Source organism: Ranitomeya variabilis, chromosome 3 (genome assembly GCF_051348905.1).
Source record: "Ranitomeya variabilis isolate aRanVar5 chromosome 3, aRanVar5.hap1, whole genome shotgun sequence".
NCBI lineage: Eukaryota > Metazoa > Chordata > Amphibia > Anura > Dendrobatidae > Ranitomeya > Ranitomeya variabilis.
In genome coordinates this window covers 631,303,015-631,327,503 of record NC_135234.1, presented here as the reverse complement: position 1 = coordinate 631,327,503, position 24,489 = coordinate 631,303,015, and the positions used below count along the sequence as shown (strand labels likewise).

Here is a 24,489-nt window from a genome sequence, read left to right as displayed (position 1 = left end):
TGCGGACCCGCAGCTGCAGATCCGCTGGGGATCCGCAGCAAAATCCGCAACGTGTGCACATAGCCTAAAGGGCTTATCTGTGGTGAAAATCCCCACTTAGGAGTCCTCCGTGGATGGCTTGGAAATGACCTTGTGCAGAAGCATAGAAAGATAATTCTCCAGGATGTTGATTGAATGCTAAAAGTCCAATAATTCTCAAGTCCGGCTTTATCTTTTTTCCTATTCCAGCAGAACTTGAACACAAAGTTTGCAGTAACGTCCCTATAGTGCTGGCAATTGATGGGGAATAAAAAGCTTGTAAACCAGAACACATCACTGGCAATTACTGGACACTCCAAGGACAAAAATATTAGCGGCATCTCCAGCGACATAATTATTATTGGTTGATGAGTTGCTGTGCTCGCTCCCATAGATCAAATTATTGCCCAGCAATTTGTTTTCAATTCTTCTGCTTCGCTGCTGAACAGCTTGATAAATATCGCCTATATATTGTTTGTGCTCAGGATTTTATACCAACGACCATCTTAATGTACCACTAAATCACTGAAGACACTAATTTTCCTTGCCGGAGGGAGGAGTCTTTAGGAAAACACTATTGATTTTCCATGTAGCCAGATTTCAGTTTTAACCCTATTCATTTTCCATATAGTCCTAACAATGAACACAGAATTAACTATTAGATTGTAGACTAAGGTAATGATTGTGAATGCTGGATTCCCATGTGCCGCGGTGAAGATGAAATTATATAATAGCTACATAATTGCAGAATAAATGATTTATTCTAAAGCTGTTAAACTTAAAGCTCTAACATGCCACAACACCAAAGTCGTTGTTGCTTTATGCGTAAACTATGGTTTGCAGAACCACTTAGTAGATATTCACACTTTGAGTAGAATGGTTCTTGACTGCCACAGAGGACAATGCTCTGTCCTTGGTGCTGGAGGCAGCGCCCCGCTGGCCATAATGCTGTACAAGAGATCTCCGCACTGTTGTACATCTATGTTTACTCTGCCTATGTAAGATTACGTGCCCACGATCAGGAATAATAGTGTTTTTTTCTGTGCCCAAAATGCAGCGTTCTACATATGTATTTGTCTTTTAGAACTAATGCTACAGAAATTGACATGCAGAGGCTCGGAAACCCGCACCGTGGGTAAGTTTATGCAGCATTAAAAAGAAGCACAGAGGGAATGAGATTTCTATAAATCCCATCCACTGTGCTTGTAATGTAGAACGCAGTGTTTTAGACTTAACGAAAATATGCTGCATCCAAAACGCTACTATTCCTGATCGTGGGCACGCAGCCTAAGAGTAGTGGACTGTGCTGTCACGTTCCTGCTCCTAAAGACAACTATCGGGTTATGTAAATGATGTCATGCGTTTATATACATATATTGTGTCATGTGAAGTGTGAACTATGAACTGCGGTCTTTAGTGTGCTTTGTGTTATAGACTGTGATATGGTAATGTATAAAGCATAGAGTAATACATAGGTTACGTTTACGACATATGGCAGTGACTATACGGTAAGATAGACTTTGGTAAGCATTATAGGTGTAATAGGTATAATGTACATAAATGTATTGCATAATGTTATGAAAGAGATCTGTCAGCTACAGACGTAGAGACACACACAGTTAAAGTTTGGGACTAGCCTATAATCGGAGGGGTAAGCCCCAGTAAAAAGGGACTGCTTCCTTGTAGTCAGATAGGGAAGTTCATTAACAAGGTCAAGTTCAAGTTGCAGTGGGCAATGATCTATGGTTCGGGACAGTGGGAGGCCTTACTGGAATCCCTTGTGGATATTCCTGCAATGTCCAGAGCTCATGGACAGGTACTATGAAGAGTGCCTTTTCCTCTGGCGTACAGAGGAAGTTGAACATGGAACTGCGTAAAGGGAAGATAACGGATCCCAGGCGTACTGAAGAACTGGATGGGAAATCCCTGCAGCTGACAGAGCCAGTAAACGTGGGGATAGTCCATGAGGAACGAATAGCAATGATGAAAATGTAGTGTATTAAGGAAACAAGAGATAAGAAGTGTTGTGCCTGAAACTTCATGTTACAATCCAATGAACTTGAACTGTCCAGTAAACTTTTGTGTGTTGAAAGGAACTGCATGTCCCCGAAGTCATGTGCGGCTTCGGGAAATGGAGACCCTTGGGTAGCAGAGGCCTGCAGCCTACAAGAAAGTATGCTATACCCCATACTTGACAGCACATTTGGACTGGGACATGATATTTCTGTAAAGTGCCAGGACGTTATGGAGCAGCAGCTCATCCATGCCTACCACTCTCGGTCACTTTACAACTATACCAGAGATAAAAGGAGCTCACAGAATGTGTTCTGCATTAATACAAAGTGCATTTTTTTTAATGTGGGCTCTTACAGTTTGATAAAAATATAAGTATAATAAATATAGCAGATATGCAATCTAAAAAAAATCTATATACACTGTGTGCAGAATTATTAGGCAAGTTGTAATTTAGAGGATTATTTTTTATTATTGATCAACAGCTATGTTCTCAATCAACCCAAAAGACTCATAAATATCAAAGCTTAATATTTTTGGAAGTTGGAGTGGGTTTTTTTAGATTTGGCTGTTTGTGCAGGTAACTATTACTGTGCAGAATTATTAGGCAACTTAATAAAAACCAAATATATTCTCATCTCACTTGTTTATTTTCACAAGGTAAACCAATAAAACTGCACAAAATTTAGAAATAAACATTTCTGACATGCAAAAACAAACCCCCCCAAAATTAGTGACCAATATAGCCACCTTTCTTTATGATGACACGCAGCAGCCTTCCATCCATAGATTCTGTCAGTTGCTTGATCTGTTTATGATCAACATTGCGTGCAGCAGCCACCACAGCCTCCCAGACACTGTTCCGAGAGGTGGACTGTTTTCCCTCCCTGTAGATCTCACATTTTATGAGGGACCACAGGTTCTCTATTGGGTTCAGACCAGGTGAACAAGGGGGCCATGTCATTATTTTTTCTTCTTTGAGACCTTTACTGGCCAGCCACGCTGTGGAGTAGTTGGAGGCATGTGATGGAGCATTGTCCTGCATGAAAATCATGTTTTTCTTGAATGATACCGACTTCTCCCTGTACCACTGCTTGAAGAAGTTGCCTTTCAGAAACAGGCAGTACGTCTGGGAGTTGAGCTTCACTCCATCCTCAACCCGAAAAGGTCCCACAAGTTCATCTTTGATGATACCAGCACCTACCAGTACCCCACCTCCACCTTGCTGGCGTCTGAGTCGGAGTGGAGCTCTCTGCCCTTTACTGATCCAGCCTCTGGTCCATCCATCTGGCTCATCAAGAGTCACTCTCATTTCATCCGTCCATAAAACCTTTGAAAAGTCAGTCTGAAGATATTTCTTGGCCCAGTCTTGACGTTTTATCTTATGTTTCTTGTTCAAAGGTGGTCGTTTTTCAGCCTTCCTTACCTTGGCAATGTCCATGAGTATCGCACACCTTGTGCTTTTTGTTACTCCAGTAACGTTGCAGCTCTGAAATATGGCAAAACTGGTGGCAAATGGCATCTTGGCAGCTTCACGCTTGATTTTCCTCAATTCATGGGCAGTTATTTTGCGCCTTTTTTGCCCAACACGCTTCTTGCGACCCTGTTGGCTATTTGCCATGAAACGCGTGATTGTTCGGTGATCACGCTTCAAAAGTTTGGCAATTTCAAGACTGCTGCATCTCACAATTTTGGACTTTTCAGAGCCCGTCAAATCTCTCATCTGACCCAATTTGCCAAGGAAAGGAAGTTGCCTAATAATTAAGCACACCTTATATAGGGTTTTGATGTCATTAGACAACACCCCTCCTCATTACAGAGATGCACATCACCTGATTTACTTAATTGGTAGTTGGCTCTCAAGCCTGAACAGCTTGGAGTAGGACAACATATGTATAAAAAGTATCATGTGATCAAAATACAACTTGCCTAATAATTCTGCACACAGTGTATTAAAGAAGACTTTTCAACAGGTCAAAAGTGGACAATTTATCACTTATTTTACTCTTACTACTCTCCTGAGTATTTTTGTATTTGCTTTTTTTTTCAAATCCATCATATGATTCCAGAGATATGGGCCTTTTTGTTTAGTGCAGATTTTTATGGTGTTCACCAAAGGATGCGAATGACTTTGCAGAGTACTGCTGAATCGTTATGGTTTTGTTACACCTCCATATGTATTCATTCATCTCCCTTTGTTAAAAGGTGCTGAATAACAAAATAAACCAAATCTGTCACCAGGTTTTACAGTCCTTCATAAATGATTAAACTGATCTCATACACCTGATGAGGCTGACCTTCTTACTAAGAAAGCCCATATTAGAATGGCTGTAAATTCCTTTTTGAAACTTTAAACTCGATCTCCACCCATTGACCATTTTCTCAGTGTTCTTCCAACTTTCTGCTACTGAAATCTCACACTGCTTAGTAAATGCTGGAGCTGTCAGTCAGGCTGGTTGAGTGCAGACTGAATATTCTTGGACTCTTTCTTTTGCACTCTGCTTTTTTTATGCATAAAATGTTCCTATTAACATTTGCTTTGTCGTTTGCATAGAATCAGATTTTCTTCAGTTGAAAATGTGAAAACCGCTTCAATGAGTAACCTGCCACGTATTGAAGTGTTTTTTTTTTTAAAACCACATGGAAACTGTTGTGGGTAGCCACACATGGTTTAGCATGAGTGAATGGGATGAATCAGTGTGTGAATTTGGGCTTTGGAATTGCTGCTGATTCCACTTCAATCATATGTTGGGCTCCACAAGGATATATGTTCCAACTAGTCAAACATTAACGGTAAAAGTGCATTTTTTTTGCGATTTCAAATCCCTTGAACCGCTTTTTGGGTTATGACTAGACATATGCGAATATCTTCGGCTCCCTCCTTATTCGGCAAGCTATAGCGCTTATTATTAATTATTAAAACATATACAATTAGCAACATTCAGCAACGTTTAAATGGGACGTACTTGGGGTATAAAACAGTCTCTGTGACCCCTTACACAAGCAATAACCTGAAATCTGGAAAGGGTCATAACTAGAGATGAGTGAATATCTTAAGCTCCCTCCTTATTCAGCAAGCTATAGCAGTTACCGAATAAGCTGTAGAGGGAACCCGGATACCTGGAGCGCTCCTGATAATCAGATGTCCGGCTACTAGACAGCTTGATTACATGTGGGGATTCCCTAGCAACCAGGCAACCCCCACATGTACTCAGGCTGGCTAGCAGCCATAAATCATGCAGCTGAGTCAACAAAAACTAAATCTCCGAGCAGTCACAAATACTCAGAGACCACCCAATCATGCTCGGGAAAACCCGAGCAACAAGTTACTCGCTCATCACTATTGAACAACGATTTCTCATTTTTCCAACAAAATTTACAAAACCATTTTTTTAGGGACCACATCACATTTGAAGTGACTTTGAGGGGCCTATATGACAGAAAATATCCAAAAGTGACACCATTCTAAAAACTGCACCCCTCAAGGTGTTCAAAACCTTTACGTGCTTCACAGGAATTAATGGAACGTGACAAGAAAAAATAAACATTTAACTTTTTTTTCACAAACATTTTACTTTAGCCCCAAATGTTTTTACTTTCGCAAGGGTAACAGGAAAAAATAGATAGCAAAATTTGTTGTGCAATTTCTCCTTAGTACGCAGATACCCCATATATGTGGGAAAACCACGGTTTGGGCGCATGACAGGGCTTGGAATGGAAGGAGCGCCATTTGACTTATTGAATGAATAATTTGCTGGAATCATTAGCGGATGCCATGTTAAATTTGGAGAGCCCCTGACGTGCCTAAAGAGTGGAAACCCTCCACAAGTGACCCTATTTTGGAAATTAGACCTCTCAAGGAATTTATCTAGATGTGTGGTGAGCACCTTGAACCCCCAGGTGCTTCACAGAAGTTAATAGCGTTGAGCCGTGAAAAAAAGAAAATCACATTTTTTTCCAACAAAAATGTCCTTTTAGCCCTAATTTTTTTATGTTCACAAAGTTAACAATGGAAAATTGACCCCACAATTTGTTGTGCAATTTCTCCTGAGTACGCCAATACCCCATATGTCTGGCCTCTGTTTAGCTATGTCCATCTTTTCATAGGTGCACAAAACTGTGGAGGACCGCACTTTTACACACGTTTGACACTGACGGAACATAGTCATTCACATGGCATCTACAGTGCATGCATCTGCCTCATTGTAGGGAATCTTCTGCTGGGGAGTTCCATCTGAATCACATATTTCAGAGATTTACACGGAAGTCCCGGTGTAAGCGTAGAGCGCAGAGTACAGAAGCCAAGTCTTACTGCGATCTTTGGATGGCAGAATGAAAAATCAACAGCAAGAGCAGTAGTTTTATTTATCTTCTACACATTCATCGTGTGGTACAAGTGATATGGCGACTTTATTCTTCGTGTTGGCACGCTTATAGCGATGCCAGATTTATAGCTTTTTTATGTTTGGCGGCTGACATTTTTTGATCACTTTCTATACCGATTTTTTGGAGGTTGAATGAACAAAAACCAGTAACTCAGGAATCATTTTGGAGGGTTTTTTCATACCATTCCAAATGTGGTAAAATTGATAAGGCAGCTTCATTCTTCAAATCAGTATGATTACAGTGATACCAATAAAAGAAGCTTTTTCTTGCCAAAAATAGATTTGGAACACCATATTTATGCATATATATCCTCCGGCTCTCCGGTGGGCCAGGTTGACCCTGACTGTACCATTGCTTCCCATGTGTCAGTACGTGTCACACTGATGACACACGGATGTCATTCGTGTGCACATGTGCGGGACGTTTTGTGGCCTGTGCTGCTGTTAAAAAACAGACATGTCAGCATGTTCTGCCCACGGACATACGTTTTGTGGAAGCACACTGAGATATGCACAGACCAATTCTATTCCAATGTCTCTAGTACATGTGAAAACTGTCACCACACATACAGGACACACTGACCTGTGAAAGAGGCCTTAGGTTTTGGCACTTAGTGAACAAGGGTTAGGCATTACATTTATGTAGCTTCCCATTGCTCAGTGTCCACAGTTGGGCTTTGTCCTGCTCGGTCTTAATTTACGTAGAGGTAATTTTTGACACATGGTAAGGATGGGATGGCTTTTACGATTTTTTAAGAAAAAATATTAAACAGTGTTTACTACGTACTGTATGATATTTATATGTACTATTGCTTTTTACTTACTTGCAGCAGGCTATATGTTCATTTTGTTTCTATCTTGGTTCTTATCTTTGTCATGTTAATGGACGGTGTGAACATGTTCCTTCCTACACATTGCATGAATACCAACTTATACTCCAGTTCATTTCGATTGGTTTTTCTTTGTTATACCCAGCCTGATGAAGGGACCTAAGTAGTCCCGAAAACTTGCTTTGTAGCATCGCTAACTTTATTTTTGTCATCCATTAAAAGGTATCACAACAACAAGTTTATTATTTTGTTCCTCCCATTGAGAGAAATCAATCTTTTTTTCAGCTGGCTAACATGATACCAAAACCTTTTGTATTCTTTTAGATTCACTCTAGCATGTGTCTTTATCACTTCCTAGGCATAAAGTAAATTTGTCTGTTTACACCAGGCATGGCCGGTCTCTTGCTTGCATTTCTAAACCATTTTTCTTGTTGTTGACTTGTTACACCATGCAATCCTTCATCTAAATAACATGTATTGATGTGCTCCTGGGGGAGTGAGCGTTCTCAGAGAGTATTATTACTGCTGGCTCTCAGCCCTCCCTATCACCTCTAGTTACACAGGGGGAGGACAGAAACGAAGGAGGCTTAAAAGTGTCTGTGCTCGGCACAAGCTGCCACAGAGCCTCTGATTAAACTTCAGTGGATTCTCTACAAATTCTCGGCTAGTTATCTGGAACAGGTGCCTCGCTGACACTACTGGAAAAAGACACTGTGAACTGTATAATTAAGGAGGCGCCGTACGCACCATATGAGCTAAATGTTTTTCTTTGGATTCGAATCCCCATAATGCTTCTGACATCTCTATTTCGCGAGTGTCCTCATAAAATGTACAGGAGGCTTGTGTAGGTAAATAGGAAAATACAGGAATTTCAGGAGTTGTATAGCAAATTACAGTGTTGATTAATAACGAGGGCCAACAGCCCGAAACACCGTGTCTGCGAATTGAGATACTGATTTGGCTTTTATCCTAAGTCATATTGCACGACTCGTTACTAGAGGGTTGATTGTGACTTGTAGGATCGCTACTTCCAACAGGTGGCGCTATAGAGTTAAGTCCCCTTTTTCTCATAAGAGGCGATTTGCATGATTAATAACCTAACATTTTATTCCATCTACTTATTTAACTGCAATAGACATCTATTCTATAGATCTATAAGAATGTCAGATTGTAATCACTGGGAAAAAACTTTGGAAAAGTCTCACATCCTCATCAGAAAACGACTCCATGGAGAAGAGAAGACTAGAAGATTGGGACAGAATGATTATACAATACTAAGACATCGATTCATAAACAGCGTACTATGCTAAATGAGCCTTAGCATTTTGGCACATACGTCATCTAAGTCCAACAAGATCTGTAATGACCAGTAAATGCTACTTAGATATTATATGTTACATCTACATAGGAAAGGGTTCTTTACAGTTAGAGCAATCAGACTGTGGAATGCCGACCACAAGAGGTAGTAATGGCAGACACTATAACAGCTTTTAAAAAAGGGCCAGATGCTTTGCTCACAAGAAATGGCATTGTGGGTTATAAATAATCTAATGATAGACAATGTATAGCTGGTGGAGAAGTTTTGAACTTGATGGACCAATATCTTTTTTCAATGTATGTAACATGTAACAGACTTTCTCATATTTACTTTCCTGATTGCATACATAGACACCTGTGATAGGCCTCTCACCCAGCCAAACACCCCTTAATTACGTGTCTGTAGTTTGGGGTTTAACTTCTTTCCTAAATCATTGCTATATGATTTTAGGATTGCTACATTCAATATATGGTAGAGAATGACAGTGTTGGGTGGTAGAATAAAGAAATGTATCATGCTCCATGATTATACTGGAAATATGTAAAACTGTGTTACTATTTCTGCTTTAAGTGTTATTAAGAGCACACACATTGTTTCTTTCTGATTTTCAGTTGAGGGAGAGTCACCATTTTGTTTTGTGCCTTGGACATCAACTGGCTTGAATATAGGCCAAAATGAGGTTATCCCAGTTGCTTGGGCACATTTTTCTACCACACTTTTTCCTTCCACTCAACTTTCCATTACTATGCTTGGATACAACACTCTGTGAAAAGCCAGTGTCTTTAGCAATGACCTTTTTGTGGCTTACCTTCCTTGTGGAGTGTGTCAATGACTGCCTTCTGGACATCTGTCAAGTCAGCAGTCTTCCCCATGATTGTGGAGCCCACTAAAACAGACTAAGGGGCCTTGTGAAACGCTTAGGAAGCCTTTGCGGGTGTTTTTGTTAGCTATTCTAATTTACTGAGATAATGACTTTTGGGTTTTCATTGGCTGTAAGCCATAATCATCAACATTAACAGAAGTAAGCACTTGAAATAGATCTGTTTGTAATGACTCTATATAATATGAGTTTCACTTTTTGTATTGAAGAACAGAAATAAATTAACTTTTTGATGATATTCTAATTTTGTGAGAAGCACCTATATATTGAGTGAGCGATTTCAAAAAGAAGCCTGGGATCAAAATGCACCTGCAGCCACACTGAATGCGCATTGACACTGCATGCGTGCCGCTGGGCTCTTCCTGTGTCAGTACACATGTGCAGCAATGCAGGTTGAGTTTAGGCAGCGCTTGCTCTGGGCAAGCAAATGCTATTAATCAAGATCACAGAAAGTGCTCCATATGAAAATTGGATGATGTATTGGTGCAATGAGTCCTTGGACACTTCCAAGGTGCACCGAAGCGCCCTCATATCCACATTAAATATACGTTGATTTCTCTGTAACTAAAATACTAAAATGTTTGATGTTTAGGTATTTTAATTTGCATCTTTGCGGTGGCATACTCCCTTTAGGTCAGTGGGGTCTATCTGGTTCTAATAAGATCCATTAGGTTACATATTTGCCATCAGTTCTCTCATTCTGTTCCTAATATAGAACTCAGATGGCTGGTGTGAACCTAGCATAACTTAGTGACTGACGTAAGAAAGGAAAGCGTATGAAGCAGCAATTTAGATGAAGATAAAAGACGGTTAGATTCAGGATTTCAAGAATTTACTTCTTGTCAGCAATGATGCATTGGAAGTGTGGGAAGAGGACTGCTGCCCCCCAGGTCACTCTTATCTGTACAGCATGTAGCAGTCAGCAGAGTCTTATTACACAATGCTTTTTCCTTACTTCTTGTTTCGTGGACACTGGTGCGGGCCTGCAGCAGCTTCATCCAGGGTATTGTGTTTTGGGGTTCAGAACCTGACCAGGTGAGCAATTCCCTGTGCCCTAGTGTTCCTGTCACTTGGACAAAACACTATTGCACATTGTTTTTTCCAGCTCTTCTACATTGCAAACCAGTGAGGGCATTTTAACCTTGATTCTTATTCTTAAAACACAGATGAGAGAGCCAAATTGGCCTTTTGCTAACTTTTGGCAAATCTTTCAACTGCACATTGTCACGTCTCTGTTGCTGGGTGTCCTGGGACCAGGGGCTCCTGCCCTGTCCCTAACTGTTGTGAATTCCGTTCTCGGGCTCCCTCCTGTGGTCATGAGTGGTACTTTGTGAGTTCTGTTCTTGGGCTCCCTCTGGTGGCTTTGAGTGTTACGGCTGGTCTGTAGCTGGACTCCAGCTGCCTCGTTTCCTGCTAGGCTTGCTGCCTATTTAACTCCACCTGGACCTTTACTTGTTGCCTGCTGTCGTTGTATTCAGTACTGGTTCAGATCTCTCTGGGACTTCCCTTGTGACCTGTCTCCTCGTGGAGAAGCTATGTTCATGCTAGTCTATTTTTGCTCATTGCTATTTGAAAATGTTTCTCAGTATATGATGAGTTCAGTCCAGCTTGCTAATATGCTATTTGATTGCTAGCTGGAAGCTCTGGGGTGCGGAGTTGCGCCCCTCACATCGTGAGTCGGTGTGGGGGTCTTTTTGTATTCTCTGCGTGGATAATTTTTGTAGTATTTTATACTGACCGCACAGATTCCTTGCTCTCCTCTGACTATTTAGTTATTAGCGGGCCTCATTTGCTAAAACCTATTTTCATTTCTATGTTTGTGTTTTCCTCTTAACTCACCGTCATTATTTGTGGGAGCTGCTCTCACTTTGGGGAAAATTTCTCTGAGGCAAGTGAGGCTTTGTTTCTCTCTAGGGGTAGCTAGTTTCTCAGGCTGTACAGAGGCGTCTAGGCCAAGTTAGGAATGCTCCACGGCTGCCTATAGTGTGTGTTGATAGGATCAGGATTGCGGTCAGTAAAGTTCCCACATTCCCAGAGCTTGTCCTATTTTTTGGTTTACCTATCAGGTCAGTTCATGTGTTCTTACCACCAGAACCATAACAGTACAGCAGGCCCGTAAAGTGTTAATGCATCGCAAAAGAGGGATAAGAGAAGCTCTGAGGTTTTTTTTTTCCTCTGCAGTGTGTTTAGCCTCTCTCCACCCCTTAATCTCTTGGTGGTTCAGGACTCAGCTGCAGATATGGACATTCAAGGTCTGTCTTCTTGTGTGGATCAGCTCGCTACAAGGATACAAAGCATTCAGGATTATGTAATTCACAGTCCTATGTCAGAACCTAAAATACCAATTCCTGAGCTGTTCTCTGGAGATAGGTCTAGGTTTTTGAATTTCAAAAATAATTGCAAATTGTTTTTTTCTCTGAGACCTCGTTCCTCTGGTGACCCTGCTCAGCAAGTTAAAATTATTATTTCTTTGTTACGTGGTGACCCTAAAGATTGGGCATTCTCCCTGGCGCCAGGAGATCCTGCATTGCTAAATGTGGATGCGTTTTTTCTGGCGCTTGGATTGCTTTATGAGGAACCTAATCTAGAGGACCAGGCAGAAAAGATTTTGCTGGCTCTCTCAGGGTCAGGATGAAGCAGAGGTTTACTGTCAGAAGTTTAGGAAATGGTCTGTGCTCACTCAGTGGAATGAGTGTGCCCTGGCAGCGATTTTCAGAAAGGGTCTTTCTGAAGCCCTTAAGGATGTTATGGTGGGGTTCCCCACGCCTGCGGGTCTGAATGAGTCAATGTCTTTGGCCATTCAGATTGATTGGCGCTTGCGGGAGCGCAAACCTGTGCACCATCTGGCGGTGTTTTCTGAACAGAAGCCTGAGTCTATGCAATGTGACAGGATTCTGACCAGAATTGAACGGCAAAATCACAGATGTCAGAATGGGTTGTGCTTTTACTGTGGTGACTCCACTCATGTTATTTCTGACTGTTCTAAGCGCACAAAAAGGTTCGCTAAGTCTGTCACCATTGGTACTGTACAGCCTAAATTCATTTTGTCTGTTACTTTGATTTGCTCTCTGTCATCCTACTCTGTTATGGCTTTTGTGGATTCAGGCGCTGCCCTGAATTTGATGGATTTGTCATTTGCCAGGCGCTGTGGTTTTATCTTAGAGCCATTGCAATTCCCTATTCCACTAAAGGGAATTGATGCTACGCCATTGGCCAAGAATAAGCCTCAGTACTGGACTCAAGTGACTATGTGCATGACTCCTGCACATCAGGACGTTATTCGCTTTCTGGTGTTGCATAATTTGCATGATGTTGTCGTGTTGGGTCTGCCATGGCTGCAGGTTCATAATCCAGTCCTGGATTGGAAAGCAATGTCTGTGTCAAGTTGGGGTTGTCAAGGGGTACATGGCGATGTTCCTTTGGTGTCAATTGCTTCTTCTACTCCTTCAGAAGTCCCTGAATTTTTGTCGGATTACCAGGATGTATTTGATGAGCCCAAATCCAGTGACCTACCTCCTCATAGGGATTGTGATTGTGCTATAAATTTGATTCCTGGTAGTAAGTTCCCTAAGGGTCGACTTTTTAATTTATCTGTACCAGAACATACCGCTATGCGGACTTATATAAAGGAGTCTTTGGAGAAAGGGCATATTCGTCCGTCCTCGTCACCTTTGGGTGCAGGGTTCTTTTTTGTGGCCAAGAAGGATGGTTCTCTGAGACCCTGTATAGATTATCGCCTTCTAAATAAAATCACGGTCAAATTTCAGTACCCTTTGCCTCTGCTGTCCGATCTGTTTGCTCGGATTAGGGGGGCTAGTTGGTTCACCAAGATAGATCTTCGAGGAGCTTATAATCTTGTGCGTATAAAGCAGGGCGATGAATGGAAAACAGCATTTAATACGCCCGAAGGTCATTTTGAGTACTTGGTGATGCCTTTTGGGCTTTCTAATGCCCCTTCCGTGTTTCAGTCCTTCATGCACGAAATCTTCCGAGAGTATCTGGATAGATTTATGATTGTGTACCTGGATGATATTTTGGTCTTTTCTGATGATTGGGAGTCTCATGGGAAGCAGGTCAGGATGGTGTTTCAGGTCCTGCGTGCCAATGCCTTGTTTGTGAAGGGCTCTAAATGTCTCTTTGGAGTCCAGAAGGTTTCCTTTTTGGGCTTCATTTTTTCCCCTTTTACTATCGAGATGGATCCAGTTAAAGTCCAGGCCATCTATGACTGGACTCAACCTACATCGGTGAAGAGTCTTCAGAAGTTCTTGAGCTTTGCTAATTTTTACCGTCGCTTCATCACAAATTTTTCTAGTGTGGTTAAACCTTTGACGGATTTGACTAGAAAGGATGCTGATGTGATGAATTGGTCTTCTGCGGCCGTTGAGGCCTTTCAGGAGCTGAAACATCGGTTTTCTTCGGCTCCTGTCTTGCGTCAGCCTGATGTCTCTCTTCCCTTTCAGGTCGAGGTTGATGCTTCTGAGATTGGAGCAGGGGCTGTCTTGTCACAGAGAAGCTCTGATGGCTCGGTGATGAGACCATGTGCTTTCTTTTCTAGAAAGTTTTCTCCTGCCGAGCGGAATTATGATGTTGGTAATCGGGAGTTGTTGGCAATGAAGTGGGCATTCGAGGAGTGGCGACATTGGCTTGAGGGAGCCAAGCATCGCGTGGTGGTCTTGACGGATCACAAGAATTTGATTTATCTCGAGTCTGCCCAGCGGTCAAATCCTAGACAGGCTCGTTGGTCGCTGTTTTTCTCCCGTTTTGATTTTGTGGTTTCGTACCTTCCGGGCTCAAAGAATGTGAAGGCTGATGCCCTTTCTAGGAGTTTTGTGCCTGACTCTCCGGGAGTTTCTGAGCCGGCTGGTATCCTCAGAGAGGGGGTGATTTTGTCTGCCATCTCCCCTGATTTGCGGCGGGTGCTGCAGGAATTTCAGGCCGATAGACCTGACCGTTGTCCACTGGAGAGACTGTTTGTCCCGGATAGATGGAACAGTAGAGTTATTTCCGAGGTTCATTCTTCGGTGTTGGCGGGTCATCCTGGGATTTTTGGTACCAGGGATCTGGTGGCCAAGTCCTTTTGGTGGCCTTCCTTGTCGCGGGATGTGCGTTCCTTTGTGCAGTCCTGTGGGATTTGTGCTCGGGCCAAGCCTTGCTGTTCTCGTGCCAGTGGATTGCTTTTGCCTTTGCCTGTCCCGAAGAGGCCTTGGACGCATATTTCCATGGATTTTATTTCGGATCTTCCAGTCTCTCAGAGGATGTCTGTCATCTGGGTGGTTTGTGATCGTTTTTCTAAAATGGTCCATTTGGTGCCCTTGCCTAAGTTGCCCTCCTCCTCTGATTTGGTTCCGCTGTTTTTTCAGAATGTGGTTCGTTTACATGGTATTCCGGAGAACATTGTGTCTGACAGAGGATCCCAGTTTGTGTCCAGATTTTGGCGGTCCTTTTGTGCTAAGATGGGCATTGATTTGTCTTTTTCTTCGGCCTTCCATCCTCAGACAAATGGCCAAACTGAACGAACTAATCAGACCTTGGAAGCTTATCTGAGATGTTTTGTTTCTACTGATCAGGATGATTGGGTGACTTTTTTGCCATTGGCTGAGTTCGCCCTCAATAATCGGGCTAGTTCTGCTACTTTGGTTTCGCCTTTTTTTTGTAATTCTGGTTTTCATCCTCGTTTTTCCTCAGGTCAGGTTGAGCCTTCTGACTGTCCTGGGGTGGATTCTGTGGTGGATAGGTTGCAGCAGATTTGGAACCACGTAGTGGACAATTTGACGTTGTCACAGGAGAAGGCTCAGCGCTTTGCTAATCGCCGTCGCTGTGTGGGTCCCCGACTTCGTGTGGGGGATTTGGTATGGTTGTCATCTCGTTACGTTCCTATGAAGGTTTCCTCTCCTAAGTTTAAACCTCGTTTCATCGGTCCTTATAAGATTTCAGAAATCCTCAATCCTGTGTCATTTCGTTTGGACCTCCCAGCATCTTTTGCCATTCATAATGTGTTCCATAGGTCATTGTTGCGGAGGTATGTGGTGCCTGTGGTTCCTTCTGTTGATTCCTCCTGCTCCGGTGTTGGTCGAGGGAGAATTGGAGTATGCAGTGGAGAAGATCTTGGATTCTTGTATTTCGAGACGGAAGCTTCAGTACTTGGTTAAATGGAAGGGCTATGGTCAGGAGGATAATTCCTGGGTTGTTGCCTCTGATGTCCATGCTGCCGATTTGGTTCTTGCCTTTCATTTGGCTCGTCCTGATCGGCATGGGGGCTCTGGTGAGGGTTCGGTGACCCCTCCTCAAGGGGGGGTACTGTTGTGAATTCCGTTCTCGGGCTCCCTCCTATGGTCATGAGTGGTACTTTGTGAGTTCTGTTCTTGGGCTCCCTCTGGTGGCTTTGAATGTTACGTGTCATGGTTCCCAATGGCAAGGGAACGTCAGAGAACTTAAACAACAGACTAGCTCTTGGGTGATGGAATCTCGAGCTGACCGTGAGCTAAACCTACCACACAACTAACAGTGGCCGGGTGACGTACCTACGTTTTATCCCTAGACGCCCAGCGCCAGCCGGAGAACTAACTAACCCTAATAGAGGAAAAAACAGACCTGGCTTACCTCTAGGGAAATTCCCCCAAAAAGGAGACAGAAGCCCCCCACATATATTGACGGTGAGTTCAGAGGAAAAGACATACGCAGTATGAAGGTAGGTTCAGCAAAGCGAGGTCCGCTTACTAGATAGCAAGAAGATACAATAGGGAACTTCACGGTCAGCTGAAAACCCTATTAAAATACCATCCAGAAATTACCTTAAGACTCATGTGTCAACTCATGACACCGGAGTGGTAATTTCGGCCCACAAGAGCTTCCAGCTACAGAAACATAACATAACTGTGAACTGGAACAAAAATGCAAACAAACAGGACTAAGAGTCCAACTTAGCTGATAGTAGTCTAGAAGCAGGAACATGCAACAGAAAGGCTCTGGTTACATTGATGGCCGGCACTAGAATAACTGAGCAGCAAGGCTAAATAGGATACTCCCATATCCTGATGGAAACAGGTGAACAGAGAAAGTGAAGCACACAAGTCCAGTACCACCAGTGACCACCGGGGGAGCCCAAAAACCAAATTCACAACAGTTACGGCTGATCTGTAGCTGGACTCCAGCTGCCTCATTTCCTGCTAGGCTTGCTGCCTATTTAACTCCACCTGGACCTTTACTTGTTGCCTGCTGTCGTTGTATTCAGTACTGGTTCAGATCTCTCTGGGACTTCTCTTGTGACCTGTCTCCTCGTGGAGAAGCTAAGTTCATGCTAGTCTATTTTTGCTCATTGCTATTTGAAAATGTTTCTCAGTATATGATGAGTTCAGTCCAGCTTGCTTATATGCTATTTGATTGCTAGCTGGAAGCTCTGGGGTGCGGAGTTGCGCCCCTCACATCGTGAGTCGGTGTGGGGGTCTTTTTGTATTCTCTGCGTGGATAATTTTTGTAGTATTTTATACTGACCGCACAGATTCCTTGCTATCCTCTGACTATTTAGTTATTAGCGGGCCTCATTTGCTAAAACCTATTTTCATTTCTATGTTTGTGTTTTCCTCTTAACTCACCGTCATTATTTTTGGGGGCTGCTCTCACTTTGGGGAAAATTTCTCTGAGGCAAGTGAGGCTTTGTTTCTCTCTAGGGGTAGCTAGTTTCTCAGGCTGTGCAGAGGCGTCTAGGCCAAGTTAGGAACGCTCCACGGCTGCCTATAGTGTGTGTTGATAGGATCAGGATTGCGGTCAGTAAAGTTCCCACATTCCCAGAGCTTGTCCTATTTTTTGGTTTACCTATCAGGTCAGTTCATGTGTTCTTACCACCAGAACCATAACACCTAACACAAGCGGCGCCCCAGCTCGCCCTGCTCCCCGGATTACTTCTGATGATGAAGACGCTGGGCCAAGTACCTTACCTTAGCTTCTGTATGTCCACCCTCAGTCTATACCCTTCCCCCACCAAGGGAAGAGGGGGGTAGTAGTGTACCGTAGTACACCAACCACACCAACAAGGTAATAGGTACAGGGGTAATGAAAAATACCTAACATACAAATATACTCACACATATAACTTTAATGCACCAGGGAGTGGAGGATGGGGGTAAACCAAAGTAGGAGAAGAAAGGGAATTATCACACACTCAAAACCTAGCAACAGTCACAGATAAATCCAACAAATGCCTTTCTCCTATTTTAACCAACAACAACCTCCATCCATGCAGCATAAGCTAGTTCTGACAATGAGTGCTAGCCGGGGCCCAGTTTATATAGGAGATGGGAGTGGCTAACAGTGCACAGCTGAGAGCCTTAATGCTTTAGGAGCTCTCAACAGAGCAGCTTAACCCCTGCACTGCCAAAAGAAATTGACACCATTTAATAAGAAGGTGAAGTGCTTATAATCAGAGCAGAAGTAGGAGCAATCAGACACTGCATTCTTCTGGCTCCTCTCTGCCACGGTAAACCCGTGACACACATGTTGTCTATAATCTTTCTCATATAATTACGTTCCTATCAGTTTAGACTGCTGTATCAAAACTTTTGGCCATAAAGAGCTGTTACATAATACCATTGCCTTACAAAATACAAGTAGATACTAGAATTATCCTGATCATAGTTAGCACTTATTGCCTCATCGTCCATTAGGTCTACATTCACACATACGTGTGACACATGCTAGTGCTGTCTGTTGTTTTCTCAGAACACACACTGAACCATAGAGTTTAATTGATCCATGCGCATATCAGTTTTAAAAACGGATTCATGTCTCCGATCCGTGAGACTCAGAGCTTGTTTAGTTCTGATCTATTTTGCAGATCAGACTCAGCTACTAAGTCTTTGGAGATTCATATTAAAATGGATGAAACAAGGAAGACTATTAAAAAAACAGACAGTCTAGCAGTCTACCTGCTTCAGTTTTTAAAAGTGGATGAGAAAAAAAAACAGATGCAACACGAATGCAAATCGTGACACAGGAGAGAAAATAAGGCTACTTTCACACTAGCGTCGGGCACTGCACGTCGTAATGCGTCGTTGTGGAGAAAAAAACGCATCCTGCAAATTTGCCCGCAGGATGCGTTTTTTCTCCATAGACTTTTATTGCGACGCAGTGCCACACGTCGCAACCGTCGTGTGACGGTTGCGTCGTGTTTTGGCGGACCGCCACCACAAAAACAGTTACATGTAACGTTTTTTTGTGCATCGAGACCGCCATTTTCGGCCGCGCATGTGCGGGCGAAACTCCGCCCCCTCCTCCCCAGACCTTGCAATGAGGCAGAGGAAGCGTCCTAAGACTGCTTCCGCTGCCCACGTTGGGCATTTTTTTCACAGCATGCGTCGGTACGTCGGGCCGACGCAGCGCGACGGCCCCGTACCGACGCTAGTGTGAAAGCAGCCTAAGGCCTCTTTCACACTTCCGTCTTTGTAGACCGGTCGAGATACGTAGTTTTTTGAGAAAACAGGATCCTGCAAAAAAATTTGCAGGATCCAGCATTTTCTCATAGACTTGTATTAGCGACGTATCGCGATGGATGGCCACAGGTTTCATCAGTCGTGCACTGGATCCTGCGGAATTTGACTGCCCGTCTTTTGCAAAAAAACGTTCCATGAAACGTTTTTTGTGTGCAGTGGAAAAACGTTCCCCGACGCCTCCTGCGGCATACGTAGTTCCACAGAATGGGAGCCTATGGACACTGGATCCTGCGCACACTGTGAAACGCAGGAATCCAGTGACGGATGCAGTTTTTACATCTGAGCATGCCTGGAAGCATATTCCAACCCGGGGAAAAGTCTCTCTCCTCTATCTCTCTCGAATCTTATATTATAAAATTCGGCCACGAACTCAGACGACGCATCCGTCATAATACTGGATGCGTCACACACGTTTTCATCTGTTTTCACAACATCCGTCGACTCGTCATTTCACTGCACGTCGACAGAGCAGCTGCTTCTTTTCTGCTCTGCTCTGTTGACAGTGCATCTCTGCCGATGTCATGCAGAATGACAGTTGGCTCCCCATTGCATAATGCAGGGAGGCGGCTGTCAATCAGCATGATGTCAACAATCATGCTCTATCAAGAGAGGAGCCCAGAAGAAGAACTGCTCTGTTAACGTAAAACAGCAGAATTGTCGGCAGGAGCAGTCTGTGACCACTCTGCACAGAAGAGGCAGGTAATTAGTAACTACCTGCCTGTCAGTTCTTAGCCCAATAGGAAAAAGTAAATTTGTGCCAGAAAACCCCTTTAGAAGGTGAAATATACAATCATGATAGGTTTTTGGGCCTTGCAAGTGCAGCGCCCCAGAGTCCTGGTCTGGTCGTTGCAGTACTGTCGCTCCGCCATTAAGGGGAGTGATGGTACGTCTGATGGCACTTAAGGAGTTCACCTGACCAGGTATCACAGTCACACATTACACTTCACACTCTGGCCACCAGGGGGAGCAAAAGGTTCTATGTATTAGGCCACTCCTCACACTCTGGTAAAACTGGGGGCTGGATAGGAAGTTAGTGAGAAGCTGACTGGGTTTTGCCCAGGTAACACCTTGTGAGAGAAGAGCGTTGTTTGGGAAGATCCAGGGGGCCCCTGTCAGGGGTGGGATCCTGGCAGAGGCCTAGCGAAAAGGACAGATCGTTACGGAGCCGTGCCTGCACCTCATTGCGGCGGCATCTTAAGAAAGGACACAAAGCGAAGTATACTGTGAAGAAGTGAGAACGAGATCACAGCACAAAGGCGATAGAACCAGTAGGAGTCGTGCCCCGAGATCGGCAACATCCTACTGAGGCGCGTAGCCGGTGGCCGGAACGCCGAGGAAGTATTGGGCTCCACGCCTTACTTCAAACCAACGGCAGGGCAGTTAATTATAGGTTGGCTGCCTCACCTAAATCACCTAATGAAGACAACGGAGGCAATTGTGGGAGAGGGGCGTCTCTAGGGTGCCTATAAAATAACTCCAGGCCTACCCCGTCATACGGGTGCGTCCTATCCATATTATCTGGGGGACGGAGAGAAAGAACAGAAACATACATGACAGTTGTGAGGACTATCCTGTGGTGCTCAGCAGGGAAGTACTACAACACCCAGGCGCTAGTAGGTAGGCACTAATTTCCACCTGCAAAGGGAACTCTGGATGTGCCTTCAGACCGGCCGGTCTCAGCCAGCCCTGTTAACAGTGCTCTGGATTGCGGATGTCGAAGCCTTCGGTAAAGAGACTGCAACCCTGTGTCCTCGTTATTTACTGCGACCTACACCACCACCTTCACCTTTTATTGGGCGCCCCTTAGCAGGACCACGGACCGGGTCAGGCCACCGTGACATCCTCAGAACCGATAGACCCGGTACCGAGTACCCCGCCGTCTTGCGTTTGGGGGCTGCTCCACAATTATCACTTACAAAGTGCAAAATCACAGAACATGTATGATACCAGTGATCCTCTATCATTATATTCTGTATAGCAAGCAACATACTGTGTAAGCAATTAGAATCTATTCCTTTATCGATCCATTGGTTGTATCTGATTATTTTAGTCCCATAAATGTGCCAATAATTGTTCATGAATGTCCTCTATGGTCAAATTGCTAACTTTTCCCATAGCATCTATACCTGTCCTGCTGGATACTTTCTTCCTTGCAATTAAAGATATATATAAGCGAGAAGTAAGATGATAGGTGTATTACTTACGTGTTCCATCGAACCTGGTCGCTATGGTATCTAGGAATGTATTCTGAGGAGCAAGCAGCCCTCTCATGGCTGGCATCATCTACTTCTCACTGTACCCGCTCGCCAAGCACGGGCTGGAACTAAAAACAGACAAATCTGTCACCAATCTGCCTGACAAAAGCTATTACAAAGTATGTTCCAATGTTTGTGTTTGCGGCACCGGACAGGCTGGCGGCCGCTGATTTGTGCCATGTGACTGTCTGTGGTTAGGGGGCCAAATTATTATCAAAAATCAAGCACTGCCTGTCAGTAAATGCTGGGTCACAGCGTGATTTACTCGGCAGTGAATATTTCCTGTAGTTCCGCATTCACCATGCCTGTACCACTATTCTGTAGACCCTAGAACTGAGCATTTGGAAATAGCCTTCGGCTGTGGATATCATTGAAGGACATCTGTGCCCAAGTTGTTTGCAAATACTTTAAGCCGGCTACGCCAATTTTCCTGGAACTCGTGCTGACATAGATTAGATGACTATCTAAGATAAAGGGGCGGCAAGGCGATCTATACTTAGCTCTGGCTGTGTAATAAGTGCAAACGTGACTAAACCTTTCACCATTATAGAGACTCATACAAGACAATGAAGGAAACTCAGTCACTTGAGACAAAGGTGCGACAAACCCATTAACACCTGCATCTTCTCACCTGATGTCCATCTCTCCCCAGGAGACCAGCAGAAGACATATAAGATGAGGGAGGGTCAATAGAAGACACCTGTGACATGGATGATGATATTCTTCTTCTTCTCAAGAGTTATGGCCACCCTCTTGAACTTCAGTATCCAAAATCCTCATATCCCTGTTCTGTGCTTGCCTGTGTGCGTTACAGTCTTCTCTAAACGGTTTGCCTGAGATTCGCCTTTATTCTCGGCTTGAAGTTTCCATAGCTACTCCCGACACACCCGCTCATCTCCTTAAAGGAACAATGCTGATAGAAGTGCTTTCAAGAGAGAATAATTGATGCAATCACTTGAGTGAATGCCACAAATTGACCCTCCTCCATGGAACAAAGGGGAGATTTTAGGCTGAATTGTGTATTTTTTATTTTTACATTTTTAGGTTATTGTTGGCAGATTAGGCATTGAAGATAGGAAAATAACCCTCATGTATATGTAGTTTGTCCAAATAAAACAGTCAAACTTGAAAAAAAGGGATATTTGAAAACACATCTCAAAAACATAATAATTATTTGTACAGTATAAACAGACAAAACTTGGCAGTAAAAAAGATATACTAAGTAAAAAAATACCATCCTGCAACCCCCAATTTTCATCAACATATAAAGAAATATTTGCTATTTGTCTCATATTTGTTGTTGCATTTTATGCTCTAACCCACCACCACACAAAAATGAAGGGCACTCTGGAAAAGTCAAGTAGAAGTGGCATTTAGGCCTCCTTCACATGTGTTTTTCAAATCAGTATTTGAACTATTTCTTTATTTAAATGTGCAGCATGTGCTATTATCATCTATACATACCATTGGTGCAACCTGTGCAGCCACACATCAACACCAGAGATAAAGGGGCCCACTTCCTCCGCCAAAGCAGCAAGTAACGTGTGTCATGATCTCTGCAGGCAGAGATCATAGCAAGCCTATAGAGGGACAAGCTCTCGGAAGATGGAACTATACTGACCATGAACTAAGCCTGCCGCGCAACTAGAAATAGCCAGGTAGCATTTCCTATTTATCGCTAGATGCCCAGCTCTGGCCTAAGACCTAAATAGCTAGCAGAGGGAAATATAAGACCTGGCTCACCTCTAGAGAAATATTCCAAAGAAGACAGTAGCCCCCCACATATAATGACGGTGAGTTCAGATGAAACTACAAACGCAGCAGGAAAATAGTCTTAGCAAATTTGAGGTCCGCTTACTAGATAGCAGAAGACAGATAGTATACTTTCATGGTCAGCAGAAAAACACTAACAAAACACCATCCAGAGATTACCTTAAACTCTGGCATTAACTCATAACGCCAGAGTAGCAATCCCTGATCAACGAGAGCTTTCCAGACACAGTAACAAAACTTCAGCTGTGAACTGGAACAAATAGGCAAAACAAAACATGGACAAAAGTCCAACTTATCTAGTAGTTGTCAGAAGCAGGAACAAGCACTGAGAGGCATCAGATAACATTGTTGACCGGCAAGAAACCACCAGAGAAATGAGCTTAAATAGCGACACCCACTACTGATGGAACCAGGTGAAACAGGAAAAAGGATGACAAGTCCAATTCCACAAGCGGCCACCGGGGGAGCCCAGAATCCAAATTCACAACAGTACCCCCCCCTCAAGGAGGGGGCACCGAACCCTCACCAGATCCACCAGGGCGACCAGGATGAGCCCTATGGAAGGCACGAACAAGATCAGAAGCATGAACATCAGATGCATTGACCCAAGAATTATCCTCCTGGCCGTAACCCTTCCAGTTGACCAGATACTGGAGTTTCCGTCTGGAAACACGAGAGTCCAAAATTTTCTCCACAACGTACTCCAACTCACCCTCAACCAACACCGGAGCAGGAGGCTCAACTGAAGGTACAACAGGTACCTCATACCTGCGCAATAACGACCGATGAAAAACGTTATGAATGGAAAAGGACGCAGGGAGGTCCAAACGGAAAGAAACAGGATTAAGAATCTCCAATATTCTATAAGGGCCGATGAACCGAGGTTTAAACTTAGGAGAAGAGACCCTCATAGGGACAAAACGAGAAGACAACCACACCAAATCTCCAACACAAAGCCGAGAACCAACACGACGATGACGGTTGGCAAAACGCTGAGTCTTCTCCTGGGACAACTTCAAATTGTCCATAACCTGCCCCCAGATGTGATGCAATCTCTCCACCACCGCATCCACTCCAGGACAATCCGAGGATTCCACCTGACCGGAGGAAAATCGAGGGTGAAACCCCGAATTACAGAAAAACGGGGACACCAAGGTGGAAGAACTGGCCCGATTATTGAGGGCGAACTCTGCCAATGGCAAAAAAGCAACCCAATCATCCTGGTCAGCAGAGACAAAACACCTCAGATATGTCTCAAGGGTCTGATTAGTCCGCTCGGTCTGGCCATTAGTCTGAGGGTGAAAAGCAGATGAAAAAGACAAATCTATGCCCATCCTAGCACAGAATGCCCGCCAAAATCTAGACACAAATTGGGTACCTCTGTCAGAAACAATATTCTCAGGAATACCGTGCAATCGGACAACATTCTGAAAAAACAGAGGAACCAACTCAGAAGAAGAAGGCAACTTGGGCAGAGGAACCAAATGGACCATTTTAGAGAAACGGTCACAGACCACCCAGATGACAGACAT

The 24,489-nt window shown here is 43.7% G+C and overlaps 1 protein-coding gene across 2 annotated transcripts in view; it reads right to left on the bottom strand.

Annotated features, from left to right (window-relative positions):
* The window catches only part of KCNH3 (potassium voltage-gated channel subfamily H member 3), a 146,360-nt gene extending 124,291 nt beyond the window's left edge, over window positions 1-22,069 (bottom strand). Inside the window, exons 1-2 of one of the 2 annotated variants that reach the window (XM_077297496.1) lie at window positions 21,816-22,069; window positions 21,134-21,252 (exon numbers count right to left, since the gene is read on the bottom strand). In XM_077297496.1, coding sequence (XP_077153611.1) covers window positions 21,134-21,212 — 79 coding nt within the window. In that variant the 5' untranslated portion in view covers window positions 21,213-21,252; window positions 21,816-22,069. The remainder of the gene's footprint in view (window positions 1-21,133; window positions 21,253-21,815) is intronic. The other variant, XM_077297495.1, reaches the window with a different exon arrangement.
* Window positions 22,070-24,489: the final 2,420 nt, after the last annotated feature.